At 38.8% G+C, this 16,931-nt stretch overlaps 2 protein-coding genes across 51 annotated transcripts in view; both read left to right on the top strand.

Annotated features, from left to right (window-relative positions):
* The window catches only part of LOC119501887 (interferon-induced very large GTPase 1-like), a 342,733-nt gene that overhangs the window by 116,094 nt on the left and 209,708 nt on the right, over positions 1–16,931 (top strand). For 44 of the 50 annotated variants that reach the window (XM_037792613.1, XM_037792611.1, XM_037792610.1 and 41 more), the window contains 5 exons: positions 151–191; positions 425–533; positions 1,009–1,140; positions 1,387–1,427; positions 1,781–1,892. In XM_037792613.1, the coding sequence (XP_037648541.1) occupies positions 151–191; positions 425–533; positions 1,009–1,140; positions 1,387–1,427; positions 1,781–1,892 (435 nt within the window). The remainder of the gene's footprint in view (positions 1–150; positions 192–424; positions 534–1,008; positions 1,141–1,386; positions 1,428–1,780; positions 1,893–16,931) is intronic. The other 6 variants (XM_037792608.1, XM_037792600.1, XM_037792594.1 and 3 more) reach the window with 6 other exon arrangements.
* Positions 8,263–9,476, top strand: LOC119501922 (interferon-induced very large GTPase 1-like). Its single transcript, XM_037792702.1, has one exon. It carries the CDS (start codon positions 8,683–8,685, stop codon positions 9,196–9,198), a length of 516 nt encoding a protein of 171 aa, XP_037648630.1. The 5' UTR covers positions 8,263–8,682; the 3' UTR covers positions 9,199–9,476.

Genomic DNA, 16,931 nt, shown 5'->3' with positions numbered 1-16,931 from the left:
GTAGACAAGATTCTTGTGGAAAAGGGAACTTTGTGAATCTATACATCGTTTTTGCAGATAAATTGAGTTAATCTGAAATGCTAAACTGACCAAAACCAACTTATTTTATGTTTGATACTATTATCTGCTTGTTGTTACATTACCCTGCAGGAGACGAGCTGGAGGAGAGTGCAGCTGAAACAGAGGTGAAGGTGAGATATTTTGGTCCTCAGTAGTCATTGTCATACAGAAGCATTTCTTCTTCTAATTTCTTCTGACTAAACTACGAACCTGCTTGCATTTAGTTTGTACATATTGTTTTCTCTTCTATTTTTGGTTTTGTTGTCTCTGAATTGGTGTACCACTGTGTATTTTTGATCATGTTCTTAATCACAATGGTTAGAACCTGGTTAACTAAATGTCATAAAATCGCCCGTTTTATTAGTGTGGTCCAGTGAATAGTGCCGAACACTCAGACAAGGATGACGACAGCACAAGAGTGGGAGGAGAGTCTGAAATCAAATCTGTATTATCATCTGCAACCAATGAGAAAGGTACCAGATACGATCATCTAACTCTGTATCCACTTTTAAAAAACTTTTGAAAACACATTTTTTTAGGATAGCATTCATATAAGTAGAAGGGTATAACTATATGTATGTACATATACATCCGTTTCTGGACGCATGTGTACATTTATACACATTTATGTATATATACTGTATATTTGTTTTATCAACTTGTCCTACCATTTTACCACTTCTATTATTATTGATATGTTCTGTGATGTTCTGTTTTAGCAGTTACCATATCTTTTACTTTATTTATCTACTTTTATTTGTCTTGTGAAGCACTTTGTAACATCTGTTTTGAGAAGTGCTATATGAATAAATTAATTATTATTATTATTTTAAAGATAATTTTCATTGTAACAGATTTTTACAGTAAAATTATATTTCATATTGAATGGTGTCAATAAAATAGGGAACTAACTATCTCTGATTTTTGTTGGCTTTGACCCTTCAACAGGAGAGGCTGATGGAGTTAAAGAGCTCAGCAATGAAAGCAGCAGTAACATGAGTGAGCGGTCCATGGAGGAGAGTGATGCAGAGAAGGACACAAGTTCATCATCTCAGACCGTTTCAACAGTTACCAAAGAACGTGAGAATCACATTTCCTTTCATTGTTGTATTGCATTTCCAAAAATCTGGATAATTATAATCAAAATAAAACACATATTATGTCTATTTGGTTTAGAGGACATACATCATGTTGAACAATGCCCTTTTTAATATATACAAAGAAACTATGCAGATAAATCTTATAAACTTGGAATGGTTAACTGACCCAAAACTTTGTATTTACTGTTTGATCCTACAATCTGCTTGTTGTTACATTACCCTGCAGGAGATGAGCTGGAGGAGAGTGCAGCTGAAACAGAGGTAAAGGTGAGATATTTTGGTCCTCAGTAGTCATTGTCATACAGCGGTGTCTTTTTTAATGATGCCTATTTTTCAGGTCAAATTTTAGCTGAAGATTGGAGCTGCTGCATTGTCAGTTTAGACTTGAATAGTGTTTAACTCCGTGAACCATCTGGTTAGACACATGGATGAGTTGAAAATACTTGCAGAAGAGTTTACTTTGTTCTCACTAAAATATTACCCTGCTTGCATTTAGTGCATACTGTTTACCATTGCATTTATTTTGCCTCTGAATTGGTCTACTATTGTGTGTTGTTGAATCTTCTCTCATGATTCAAACCTGATTAACTGATGTTAAATGAAATTATTTGTTTTCTTAGTGTGATCCAGTGAATGAAGCTGGTGATGTTGAACACTCAAAGAATGATGACAACACAACAATAGGAGGAGAATCTGAAATCAAGCCTGTACAATCTGCAACCACTGAGAAAGGTAATGTTTTAATGAATACTACAATAACAGGAAAAAATATCAAGAATAGAGCTAATTCAGGTTATGACATTCAAAATCACTTACAGTGAACATTATTAATAGAAAGAAAAATATATTGGTTTACAAGTACATTGATCTGACACTCCTATAATACAGTTCATTATTCTACTGCAGGTACCTTAGATATGGATACGAGTGGAAACATGGATAAGGTGAGAAACTCTAAATTTGATTTTTGCATGAGATTTTTATCCCATCTTTATATCCCATTGTGTGACATTATCATTTTCAATATACAATACGTTTATTTTAGGGCTGTCGAAGTTAACGCGATAATAACGAGTTAACGCTAATTAATTTTAACGCAACAAATTTCGTTAACACATTAATACAACTGAGGGGAACAACTGAGAGGAAAATCTGGCATGGCCAGTATGTGAGGGATATGTGAATGAAAATGTGTTCAATGGGTACCCACGAGTCTCCCCTTTACAGACATGCCCACTTTATGCTAGTCACATGCCGTTTTGGGCAAGTCATAGTCAAGTCAGCACACTGACACACTGACAGCTGTTGTTGCTTGTTGAGTTTGCCATATTATGATTTGAGCATATTTTTTATGCTAAATGCAGTACCTGTGAGGGTTTCTGGACAATATTTGTCATAGTTTTATGTTGTTAATTGATTTCTAATAATGAATATATACATATATTAGCATATTTGCCCACTCCCATGTTAATAAGAGTATTAAATAATTGACAAATCTTCCTTAAAGGGACATGATGTAATAATCAGAAATTGCTTGTTAACAGCGACACATGTGGCCTTTAAGTCAACGAAGGTCAGCGTTCTATCCGCGCTTGTGCTCGCTCTTCATAGACATGAACAAACATCGGTCAAAACATTGTAGCGACACATGTCAGCTAAAACCACAATATCAATCTATATTTCAGCTGCTTGGCAGTAATGTTAGCTGACCAGACGAAGGTCTCTCCATGAATCAATGCTGATACTGTGTTGTCCTGCTTCAGACTCCTGTCTTCTGCAGTGTGTAGTGTGCGCGCATGCACGTTAGAGGTGGAGCGAGTGAGAACGACCGCAGTGTGTGAGTGAAGGCAAGAAGGCAGGCAGAGGAGCAGAGCAGCATCAACTGGAGCAGGGTTACGGTCTCCCCTGTGTCTCTGGCCAGGGTCGGGGGGGTGGAGCAGGAAGAGATGACACTGTTTTGCAAGACGGGCTTCCCTAGATATAACTTTGCGGTTTTGTGCTTCCGTGTAGTTTGTGTTGGAACAGCTTAGCCACACGCGAGCGCGCATGAGACACCGACCCAATTTGTACGTAAAAGAAGTTACGAGTATCTTTAAGGTACATTTTAAACAGATAAATGTGCGATTAATTTGCAATTAATTGCGATTAACTATGGAAAATCATGTGATTAATCAGGATTAAATATTTTAATCGATTGTCAGTCCTAAATGTTTATTTACTTATTTACAGCAGTCAGCAGAGATTTCTGAAGAGATCAACAAGAAGAAACAATATCAAAGAGAAGTTGAAACACTGCTTGGCAGACTTCACCTTCAAGACAAAGAACAACAGAAGTTGTCACCAGCAGACTTTCTTAAAGTAGGTCCACCTGTGAAACAGGACCACGACACATCTGAGAAAGATCTCGCTCTTACTTTTCTTCAGAGGTTGATGATGTTAGACTACAGAGCCAGATACATTCCTGTAAAACAAGACAGTCCTGAGGTGAGCCATTCAAATCCTGTTCTAGTGTTTGACACTGTTGACACAGATGATGATGACTTGGATGCTCTTTACAGCACCAGTGTAGACTTTGACCAATCAAAACTCAAGACTCATGTGCATCCAATGGATGTTCAAATGGCAGTATTTCACTGCTCAGACAGCTTCTCTAAGCAGAACATGATTACAAAGCTATCACAATGTCAGTACGCCTTACCTTTGCTTGTTCCTGACCCAGTCACAATGGATATTGGCTGTCCTCTGTGGACATTCAGACAAATAAGAAAAACATGGAAGATAACTGAAATCAAAGACAATTCAAACATTGTCAAAATGAAGAGTATGCCCATCTGCAAAGCTGAGACACCCATGGTGTCATTTCTCCGCCTGGGTTCACTATCTCTGTCTAAATCTCAGCTGATGAACTCTTTGATCAACGACCGTCACCACACCTTCTTCCACAGAAACTGCCCAGGTAGCACCAAGTCTCGACATCTGATGGATGGTGTGGCAGAGATTGCCTGGTACTGCCCTGCTGGACAACCCAATGATGCCTTCACTGACTGCATTGCCTTCTGTAATCTTCATGGTGATGCTCTGTCGATTCAAAAACAGCGTGACATACTGACTGACAGATCTTCAGTCAATGTTGTTCTTGTTCCAACTCTGGAAAAAGATGATAAAGGTACTACAGTTATCTCAGCCCTTTACAAGTCTCCAAAGCCTCTCATTATTCTCATTGCTGATAATGATTGTGGTGCTGTTGAGACAAAAAAGGGAAAATACAAAGTGGGTCTGAAGGACAGAAGCCATTCGGATGTTTCTGAAGAACTGAAAAAAATCATTGGAAACATTTTGTCTGGACCACATGCATCCTTCCAGCTTGAAACAATGGCTGAGGTCTCTGGAATCAGAGTGGATGAAGATGATGAAGCCTGTCAAAAAGGAAAATCTGCTGCTATGAAAGTAGTGAACTTGCTTCAGGGGATGGATGTTTCAAAGATCAAAGATACATTTCTCCCTTGTCAAGGTCAACTATGGCATGAGTGGTGCAAAATAAACAAAGAACTGTATCACCTGAAAGGAAACATTGAGAAGGAGAAATGTGAAAAGCAACAGAAATTAAACCAAATCCGACAAAAACAACACACTGCTTCCTGCAGTGAACCGATGAAGTTGTTCATTGAAAGCCTCTCATCTTTGCCATCAACAGACAAAGTCTATTTCCTGAAATGGACTCAGATCTTAATAGATGCCCTCTCCACAGACGATCTCTCTTCAATTCTCCAAAACTATGATGAAAAGTGGACTGAAGTCTTGGCTTTGAAGAAGAAGCATGACAAATCTGATCTGTTAAAGACGAAGCAAACTGAGCTTGATAAAATATCAACAAAACTACAGTCAGCAACTTTTGGCTTGGAGCACATCTTTAGAGAAATGGGACAGATCTATGAAGCCCATGCATCTCTGCAGAAACAAACAAAGAGGGTACAGACTGACTGGTCTAAATACCCAGAGCTGGCTGCAGAGCTGATGATATCAGGACACCCAATGGAGCTGATGGATGGTGATGCAGGTCACGTACCTTTAACATGGATCTCTAGCCTTTTAGATGAAGTCATCAAGAAACTGGGCGACAAGAGAGTTTTTGTTTTGTCAGTTTTGGGCGTACAGAGCAGTGGAAAATCAACAATGCTGAATGCCATGTTTGGGTTACAGTTTGCAGTGAGTGCTGGCAGGTGCACCAAGGGGGCCTTCATGCAGCTGGTCAAAGTGTCAGAGGAGATCAAGAAAGACCTTCAGTTTGACTACATCCTAGTGGTGGACACGGAAGGACTGCGTGCTCTTGAGTTGGAAGGTAACGCCACTCTTCAGCACGACAATGAACTGGCAACATTTGTTGTTGGTCTGGGAAACATGACACTGATCAACATCTTTGGAGAGAATCCAGCTGAGATGCAAGATGTTCTGCAGATTGTTGTTCAGGCTTTCATGAGGATGAAGAAAATTAAACTTTCTCCAAGTTGTGTGTTCGTTCATCAGAATGTTACAGATATTGCAGCTGCAGAGAAAAACATGGATGGAAAGAGACGACTGCAAGAAAAATTGGACCAGATGGCCTCACTAGCAGCCAAAGAGGAGGTTTGTGATGCTGAGTGCTTCAGTGACGTCATTGCATTTGATGTGCAGAAAGATGTGAAATACTTTGCCCAGCTATGGGAGGGAAGTCCACCTATGGCTCCTCCAAATCCAGGTTATAGTGTGAGCGTCCAAGAGCTGAAGACCATCATCCTCTCTAAAGCTTCCCCGTCTGCTGGGATTACTCTCTCACAGTTCAAAAGCAAAATCCAGGACCTGTGGAAAGCCCTGATGAACGAACAGTTTGTTTTCAGTTTCAAAAACACACTTGAAATTGCAGTGTACAGAAAACTTGAGGTCCAGTATGGGAACTGGACCTGGGCCCTGAGGAGCAACATGTTGACCATTGAGAATGGGCTTCATACCCAAATTGAAAATGGAAAACTTGACAAAGTCGAGCTCGATTATTGTCACAAAGAAATGAACAAAACCTATGGAGAAATCACAAAATCAATGACAACATACTTTGATGATGACAGAGACAAAGAAATGTTGGTTCAGTGGCGAGGACGATTTGAAAGCAAAATCAAGGAGTTTCAGGATGAGCAAGTGAGAGCAGTTAAAAAAAGACTGGATGAAGTCATCCAGCAGAAGAATGCTTGTAAAAAGCTAGATGATAAGAAGACAGAGTTTGAGAACAAGCTGCTACAAAAGAGCAAAGAGCTCGCTCATCAGTTAAAGGACAAGGCAAAAGATGAAGAGGAACTTAAAAAGCACTTCAACTCTGTTTGGAGTGGCTTGGTTCGTGGACTAACTGCAGATACAACACCTATTGAGGACATCAACTATGAACAAGATCAGTCAACAATCCTTCAAAATCTTGCATTTGAATGGTCTCTCATAGATGAATGTGAAAGCAGTGGCAGATTCAAAAAAATATCAGAGGTTGGAGATTACGTTCATTATGTATCTCTCAGCAAGCACCAAGACGTCTTAGATACAAGCCAACAATCCAAAAATGATGAGAGGGAAAACACAAACACAAAAGGGCAAGAAAGTTACTCATGGTCAAAAGCATGGGTGTCTTTCAAAACAAAACTTGGATTTGGGTCAACACAACAAATTGAAAAACATACATCTAGGAGTTTGTTATCACATGAAGAACAGAAACTGATCAGATCCCTCATTGACGATGTTGAACTACAGACCAGAAAGATAATTCAGAAAAAACCTGTCACTACAAGAGGCTACAGATCAACTTACTTGCAGGAAGTGGCCAACCATGTGAAAGAAAAGGTGACTGAATTTGAATCAAAGAGGTTTTATGCTCTGAAGAAAGAGTTTACAGTTGATCTCATACTGTATGTGTTTCACAGAGCAGGGAGTTGGCTTTCAGAGTCACACAAGAAATTCAAAGGGAACAACGATGCACACACTTATATAGAAAGCAAGAAAATGCAATATTACAACATTTTCAAAAGCTTCTGCAAAGGAAACTCATCTGCTGTTGTGCTTGGAGAACTGATCTGTGAGAAACTGAAGACTTCCACTGTTGAGGCCGTCTGTAACAAGACTGCCATTGATCTCGCAGATGAGATGAGGTGCAGTTTCCCAGCATTCAGTGGGAACAGGCTGAACTTGGAGAAACACGTGTTGAAGTCGCTCGCAGAGAAAGAGGACTTTGATGGTTTTATCACCTACATCCAACACCCAAGGAGACAAGTTGAGACTTTTATAAGAGAGGAAGTACAGAAATACATCTTCACAGACAACAAAAATAAAGCCCAGAACATACTCAAAAAAAATGTTGAAGACATCAAAAATCTTGTGAGTCAAGCTTTATTTACTGCAACAGAGAAAGTCAAACCCCAGAGAGGAGACCTGGACATGTGGGTCGAGGAATTTTCCAGTTTGCTAAAAGATAAGCTAACATTCGACACCATCTGTTATGAAAACTTCAGTGACATAAACAGTTTTGACTTTCTTAAAGAAGAGATAGAGAAAGGTCTTGAATCAATCATAAAGAAGATGAGCAGCCTCTCATTGGATAAGATGAAGGAATTCAGGATGAAGCCTGATCAAATCCTCATTGATCAGCTGTGTAACAGCTGCTGGGTAAAGTGTCCATTCTGTGCAGCTGTTTGTACCAACACACTGGAAGATCACAGTCCTGATGACCACAGCGTACCTTTTCATCGATCTCATGCAGCCAATGGTATATCCTGGAAAAACACAAAAGATCTGTGTGTTGATTTCTGCACAACATTAGTTGCAAGTGATATAGAATTTAGCCTTGGTCATGAGTCAGAAAAGTCAATTCCCTACAAACAGTACCGAACTGCTGGCCCACTTTTTGCTAACTGGAGAATTACCCCTGATGAGTCTAAGCTGAAATATTGGACATGGTTTGTGTGTCGATTTGAGAAGCAACTGGAAGACCACTATGAGTTAAAATTCCAGGGCGAAGGAGAAATTCCCAGCGAGTGGAAAACACACACTAAGGAAGAAGCTATTCAAAGTCTGGATGAAATGTACAATGTGTGAGTGAGCCAACACAACCACAACCCAGCTAATGGCTGATAGTTGTTTTCACGTGGTTATTCATTCATCAGATTCCTGTAAAACAATATTCAAAGACTTTTGTTAATTTGATCATGGACCGGTGAATTTGTCTGAGTGATCCATGTGGACAGTCAATGAATCATTACAAACTACACGCGATTAGACAGGCACACAAAAATGTAACACTTCAAACAAGAGTGCACAAGAAAAATATCAACCCCGGAGAATTTAGTCAGTCATAAAATCTATATTAAATATATTAATAATTATTTCAATTGTATTGTTTAGTGATTATTTCTGTAAATGAAAATAGTTTCCATGAAGGTACTTCAGTGACATAAACAGTTTTGACTTTCTTAAAGAAGAGATAGAGAAAGCTCTTGTATCCATCATAAAGAAGATGAGCAGCCTCTCATTGGATAAGATGAAGGAATTCAGGATGAAGCCTGATCAAATCCTCATTGATCAGCTGTGTAACTGCTGCTGGGTCACATGTCCATTCTATGCAGCTGTTTGTACCAACACACTGGAAGATCACAGTCCTGATGACCACAGCGTACCTTTTCATCGACCTGCTGGGATCAATGGATGGCACACTAAAGGCACAGTGGAACTGGTCACCAATTTCTGCCCAACATTAGTTGCAAGTGATAGAAGTTTCTATCCTCATAGTGATTCAGATGAGACCATTCCTTATAAACTGTATCAAACTGCTGGAGAGAAGTATGCCAAATGGGAGATTACTCCTGATGCATCTACGCTGACATACTGGAAATGGTTTGTATGTCGATTTCAAAAGCAACTGGAAGACCATTATGGATTAAAATTCCAGGGCAGAGGAGAAATTCCCAGTGAGTGGAGAGACCACAGTAAACAAGAAGCTATTGATAGTCTGGATGAAATGTACAACCTGTGAGTGAACCAGAAACAACCAAGCTCTACTCAAAGTAACAGAAGCCCAAAGTGTCCTTAACTGTTCAAAAGAAATCATTTTTGATTCGATTGAAGGAGTGCAACAATATCAACGATGAGGATGAATCCTTTCAAAAATATTGGAATTGTTTTTGTTGTTTGATTTATTAGACTCTTGTCATTGCTACAGTATATTGATATTCATAATTACTAACAGAAATATCAGTCTTTATGGAAAAAAATGGGATATTTTCTTTTTCTGTAATAAATCAGTCAATGGAGTTCATGCCTCGTCTGTCATTAATGAGCATTCTGAGAAGACCAGATTTTCTCTTGACCCAATCTCAAAATATGTCTAAGATCTGCCATATACTAAATCAAGTGCATTTTATTTCCGTAACCCAAAATCACAAATAATGTTAATTTTGTCAAGTATTTTTAGATTTAGTCTTAGTCCTGTGATCAAAAATTCATGTTAGTTTTATCCATAGTCAATTCATCCTTTTTATTCTTAATTTCCTTTCACATTCATGTTCCAAATGTTGACCAATAGGAGCACAGAGGCTCCTCCATGCATGACTGTAAATATGGCTGAGCAAAAGAAGAATGATGCTGTTGGTGCTGCAAGAAGGGACAATTGTTGTTTTCCTCCAAGTCACAAGGTTTAGAGGAAATAGAGCTCCTTTGTAAAACAAAGGAAGAAGATGGTAAGCTATGATTGGTCTGGAACCAATGGGGGTCAGGCCTATGTTCCCTCGTCACCTAGGATTTTTTTCCCATCCAAATTAGGCTCTAGATAGATTTAGATATCGCGCTAACAATATCTGATAACAGACAGACAATCTTGCTAGTACTCGATGCCTTCAGTGGTTGGGTTGGTTAGGCTTAGGCATGAGGAGTGAGATCGGTAAGGGTTAGGGTAAGAATATCAGGGTAAGGGTAGGGGGTCTTTAGGGGGAGATAGCAGGTCAACAGTAGATGTCACATAAAAGTGGTTGTCATCATCTGAAAGCTAACTGAAGATTAATTTGAGATGCAGCTCAGCACTGTGTGTCAAGTTGTGCTAGTCATAAATCAGAAATAAACATGAATTAATTAATTGATTCAAATAAATTGTGAAAGTTTCTAAGGGCTTAGAACATTATGATAGAAGTATATGATGGCCTTTCCCATGCTCTGTTATGTCTCATAAATTTTTGCCACAATTTTGGGGATGCAAAAAACTTGAATGGGATTAGCATAATCATGGCATGTCTGTAAAGGGGAGACTCGTGGGTACCCATAGAATCCATTTTCCTTCAGATATCTAGAGGTCAGAGGTCAAGGGACCCATTTGAAAATGGCCATGCCAGTTTTCCCTTGCCAAAATTCAGCCTTAATTTGCAGCTTTATTTAGCCTCTGTCCCGATAAGCTAGCATGACATCGTTGCACCAATGGATTACTTATGTTTTCTTAAAAATTGTCTAAAACCACCACTGGTTACATCCATTGACGGGCACTGACATAGATTCTTGTAATTTCTTATGCAAAGCCCCCATATTGTGATTCAGTAGTCATACGATTGAGAAGTGGATATACAGTGTAGGAAGATGATTATTCCAAATAATAGATATCAGCTGTAAATAGAAACAGAAGGAAGTTGATTTAGATCTTCAAATGATCTTAGACCTTCCTCGTTAATAACATGAGAGAGTATGGATACGACCTTTTGACCAGGTGGGGAAAACCATGTGTGTAAAAAAGGAACTGGATAGAGCATTGGAGGTGGGGCCGTCACTCCTATGAAAGTTGCTCAGTGGCACATGAAAAATCTTATATCTTACAGGACAAATCATTTTCTATGCATCTTATGAAAGAAAAAAAGGGGTTGTCAATTTTAACAATTATCACTAATCGTTTTTCATATTTAGGTAGACTTATCCCTCTGCTAAACCTTATCAAGTGAGACTCTTCCTTCAAACTGAATTTGATAATCTCTCTACAGTTATAGCTGAAGAGATGCTTTTGAAATTTAGACACGCTTGTTATGAGTATGCTGACAAACCCAGTATGCTCTGGTTCACCAAGTCCTCTGCATCTCCATTAATCTCAGATATTAATGTCAGTAATGGACTCACTCGTGACCCTCAAGAAATAAATCAGACATTTTACATTTCACTTTATTCCTCTGAAGAAAGTTTTAACCCTGAAGATCTCCACGAGTTTTTAAAAAGTGTTCCTACACCTAAAGTCAGTGCTATTGATAAAGTGGAAATTTTTGACAGCCCAATTACATAAGAGGAGATCAACAACGCAATCATAGGTATGCAGAGTGGATAAAGCCCCGGTAAAGACGGTTTTCCCATCAAATTCTATAAAAAGCTTTCTGTAAATGTAGAATGGCGTCTTTTAAGTTTGTATCATGGATCACTTGAGATTGGAATCCTTCCACAAACATTACGGGAAGCCCAGATCTTTTTATTACTTAAGAAAGAAAAAGATCCATATTGATGTAGTTCTAATCGACCAATTTCACTGTTAAGCGTGGATGTGAAGTTTCTCGCCTCTTATTTAGAAACTGTACTGCCTGATATTATATCCTCTGACCAGAGTGGTATTATCAGAAATATATATATATTTTTTTAATGTAAGGTGCCTGTTCAAAATTATCAATCACCCTCCAGATTCTCCAGTTCCAGATGTACTAATTTCTATGGATGCGGAAAAAAGTCTTTGATAAGGTTCATGTATTTATTTCATATTCTTAAAAGATTTGGGTTTGGCAATACATTTATTTCTTGGATCAGGTTAATATACACAGCACCGGTTTCTTCGGTTTGTACTAATAATACCTCTAAATAGTTTCATATACAGACGTAGGCAAAATCGTTGGTACCCTTCCGTTAAAGAAAGAAAAAACAACAATGGTCACTGAAATAACTTGAAACTGACAAAAGTAATAATAAATAAAAATTCACTGAAAATTAACTAATGAAAATCAGATATTGTTTTTGAATTATGGTTCAGCAGAATCATTTAAAAAAACAAACTAATGAAACTGGCCTAGACAAAAATGATGGTACCCTTAACTTAATATTTTGTTGCACAACCTTTTGAGGCAATCACTGCAATCAAGTGATTTCTGTAACTCTCAATGAGACTTCTGCACCTGTCCACAGGTATGTTGGCCCACTCCTCGTGAGCAAACTGCTCCAGCTGTCTCAGGTTTGAAGGGTGCCTTCTCCAGACTGCATGTTTCAGCTCCTTCCACAGATGTTCAATAGGATTTAGATCAGGGCTCATAGAAGGCCACTTCAGAATAGTCCAATGTTTTGTTCTTAGCCATTCTTGGGTGTTTTTAGCTGTGTTTTGGGTCATTATCCTGTTTGAGGACCTGTGACCTGCAACTGAGACCAAGCTTTCTGACACTGGGCAGCACATTTCGCTCCAGAATGCCTTGATAGTCTTGAGATTTCATTGCACCCTGCACAGATTCAAGACACCCTGTGCCAGATGCAACAAAGCAGCCCCATAACATAACCGAGCCTCCTCCATGTTTCACATTAGGTACAGTGTTCTTTTCTTTGGATGCTTCATTTTTGCGTCTGTGAACATAGAGCTGATGTGACTTGCCAAAAAGCTCCAGTTTTGTCTCATCTGTCCAAAGGACATTCTCCCAGAAGCTTTGTGGCTTGTCAATATGCATTTTGGCAAATTCCAGTCTCACTTTTTTATGATTTGGTGTACACCTGGGTCGTCTTCCATTAAGTCCACTTTGGCTCAAACAGTGACGGATGGTGCGATCTGACACTGATGTACCTTGACCTTGGAGTTCACCTCTAATCTCTTTGGAAGTTGTTCTGGGCTCTTTGGTTACCATTCGTATTATCCGTCTCTTCAATTTGTCATCAATTTTCCTCCTGCGGCCACGTCCAGGGAGGTTGGCTACAGTCACATGGACCTTAAACTTCTGAATAATATGTGCAGCTGTAGTCACAGGAACATCAAGCTGCTTGGAGATGGTCTTATAGCCTTTACCTTTAACATGAAGGTCTATAATTTTCTTTCTAATCTCCTGAGACAACTCTCTCCTTAGCTTTCCGTGGTCCATGTTCAGTGTGGTACACACCATGATACCAAACAGCACAGTGACTACTTTTCACCCTTTAAATAGGCAGACTGACTGATTACAAGTTTGAAGACACCTGTGATGCTATTTACAGGACACACCTTAGTTTAATATGTCCCTATGGTCACATTATTTTACATCTTTTCTAGGGGTACCATCATTTTTGTCCAGGCCAGTTTCATTAGTTTGTTTTTTTAAAATGGTTCTGTTGAACCAAAATTCAAAAACAATAGCTGATTTTCATTAGTTCATTTTCAGTAAATTTTTATTTATCATTACTTTTGTCAGTTTCAAGTTATTTCAGTGACCATTGTGGGTTTTTCTTTCTTTAACGGAAGGGTACCAACAATTTTGTCCACGTCTGTATATCTGACCCCTCTACCGCTCTATATCATGTTTTAGACATTCTGAATATATTTGACAAACTCTCTGGCTATAAACTAAATTAGCAGAAAACTGAATTATTTCCAATCAATGAGGCAGCGCATAAATATCCCTTTGCCTCACTTCCTCTAAAAATTACTCACCTATTTACTTACTAGGCATTAATGTAACTAATACATGTTCTAATCTCTTTACAGCTAACTCTCTTACTCTTATGGACCAGGTGAAGTGCAGTCTAAACCGCTGGATGTCATTAGGCCTACCACTGTCAGTTGCAGGTCGTATTAATTCCATACAGATGAATTTCCTTCCAAAATTTAGTTATCTATTCCATACTTTCCATACTACTATTCCATTACATACTTATTGTATCCCGATTTTCATCCTCAAATCATTTTAAAATAAATTAAAAAGTATTATTTCATCTTTTAACTCGAACCGTAAGCCGCTTTGACTATCAATGAAAACACTCCAATATTCAAAAATGGCAGGAGGGATGTCAGCTCCAAACCTTTTGGTTTATTACTGGCTGTAATATTAAGTAATTGTATTTAAGTATACTACTTGCGTAAATGGCATTGACACCACTGCTGATTTACATGTCATGTGCATGCAGAGTTTCTCAAATCCATAGAGCTGTCAATAAACATACATTGTTAGAGAGGCTACAAAATGTTGTTGTGTCAGTGTTGACAGTTGTTTGTGCTTTAACTGTTTCCACCATAAACCTATACACCATTTTCCCTGAAGTCACGTGATTTCGGGTAAATCATGAGTTGAGGCAGTCTTACTTTCTTTTTCACGTTTCTTATCACTGATTTACATCAGTTATCAGTGTTCTCTATATATAGAGTGAGGACAAAGCAGCCTCATCCACACAGACCAGACAGAGCTAAAGTGACACGGAACAAAAGGTGTGTTCAGTGTTGACAGTTATTTGTGCTTTAACTGTTTCCTCCATGAATCTATTCACCGCTTTCCCTGAAGTCATGTGGTTTCAGGTAAATCATGAGTTGAGGCCGTCTTACTTTCTTTTTCACGTTTCTTATCACTGATTTACATGTAATGTGCATGCAGAGTTTCTCAGCTCCATAGAGCTGTGAATAAACGTACATTGTTAGAGAGGCTACAAAATTTTGTTGTGTTCAGTGTTGACAGTTGTTTCCGCTTTAACATTTCCACCATGAACCTATACACCACTTTCCCTGAAGTCACGTGGTTTAATGTGCATGCAGAGTTTCTCAGCTCCATAGAGCTGTCAATAAACATACATTGTTAGAGAGGTGTGGTGGCAGTTTCTGTTAAAACAAGACACAAACCAAGGTAACAACTTGTCTTTCAAGTAGATTTAATAAAAAAGCATATATTAAAAAGAAAAGCATCTGCAGATGGACTCACGAGCACAGCCACCTGAGTGGACTGTGGCAAGTGAGCCCCGAATACGAAGAATAGTCAGTATTTATACATACTAAAGCATAACACATAGATAAGTGCAAAGAAGAGAAGGATATAAAGTGTATCAATGCGTCAGCACACAGCAGACAACAGAGCATCACAAGACATAACAAGTATTTCAGCAATCTGTTGTTTACAGTTACAGAAGGCAAAACCGTCGGATCACTGTGTTATGGTGACAAAGTTGAACATGTGAGGCCCTGAGATTACCTAAAGGTACACTGTTTTAATGCAGATATGAAAATCGCCTTTACAGAGGTTACTACATTTTGGTGTGTTCAGTGTTGACAGTTGTTTGTGCTTTAGCATTTCCGCCATGAACCTATACACCGCTTTCCCTGAAGTCACGTGATTTCAGGTAAATCATGAGTTGAGGCAGTCATACTTTCACTTTCACGTTTCTTATCACTGATTTATATCAGTGATCAGATCTAATCAGGTCTCTATAAATAGAGTGAGGACAAAGAAGCCTCATCCACACAGACCAGGCAGAGCTCAAGAGACACGGAACAAAAGGTGAGTTTAAACTATGTACTGTTTTGTGTCCATACTTCAAATCTGATCATGTAGAGTTTTTATAACAACTTCAGTTTGATATAGTGATATTTCTCGTTAAAGCTGAATTAGGTGAGATTTGAGCAAATATGATTAAAAAAAGTTGTTTTTATAAAACGGTTGCTATTTTGTGACAGTAGTACATGAAACAGGTAACCTGAAAAAAAAATCATATGCCTCTGTGTCCTCCGGTGCTCCTAATGGCATCTGCAAGATTTCACATACTGGAGGAAAACATGCAGTAAGAGCTGATCCGAGGTCCGCTGTCCTGCTACCGTCTATGAGAGCCAGCTGTCAATGACTCACGAACTCCGATCAAACGGTCAAACTAGGTAGCGTTGATCAAATATGAATCATTATTATGTTACATTAACGCCTATTTCTCGCCTCAAATTTTTTCAGAATTATCTTTTAGTGCACTGTTTCGCTGTAAAATGAGAAAGTTTGTGGCGATGCCGCCATTGTGAAATCTGGTGAAGGAACGCCAAGTTTCAGTCACATGATCGGAGCACAGCCAATAGGAACGCTCTCTCTGAAATGACCTGTGATTGGTCAAAGTCTCCCGTCACAGGCTAGATTTTCTAAAGCCTGAAAACAGAGCCATGAGGAGGAGCAGAAGTCTAGTTTTCTCTCTGCGCACTTGAATTACTATGCTGAAAGATTATTATTGAATTTTTGCCCAATGATGCCAAAAATATACTGCCTACTGCCACTTTAAGTGTTTGCTGCTCTGACTTGTGTGGAAGACGTTTTTTTAAGAGTGCTAGCACACACACACACACGCGCACACGCACACGCACACGCACACGCACACGCACACGCACACACACACAGACATCTAATACCCTAAAACAAACCTCATCCGTTTTTTGCACCTGTTACTGTTGTGAAAGCGTGTTAGACATTTAAGGTGAAGCATAAAACGCTGTCTGAAACCCACTTTCAAAATTGTGAAAACTTTATTCTATCTGTGGAAATGAAAAGACCACATTGGACCAGGTCCAGATCAAAAACCACTACACTTAGACTTGTCAAATCTGGACGAGATTATCCCAGAGAGGCTAAATATTCTTTAATACACAGTTTCAGATTTGTGAAACACTCACACAATATTACCTGAAACAGGTACAAATGTTTTAATACTTCTACAGTAAAAATGTATATATATTGTGATGTCTTGAGAGGTCGGGAGCTTTTCTCTTGGAGCTTTAAAGGTCACCTATTATGCAAAATG

The sequence above is a fragment of the Sebastes umbrosus genome, chromosome 14 (assembly GCF_015220745.1).
Source record: "Sebastes umbrosus isolate fSebUmb1 chromosome 14, fSebUmb1.pri, whole genome shotgun sequence".
Classification (NCBI taxonomy): domain Eukaryota; kingdom Metazoa; phylum Chordata; class Actinopteri; order Perciformes; family Sebastidae; genus Sebastes; species Sebastes umbrosus.
The sequence above is the reverse complement of the archived record's forward strand: the minus strand, read 5'-3'. Positions and strand labels throughout refer to the sequence as shown.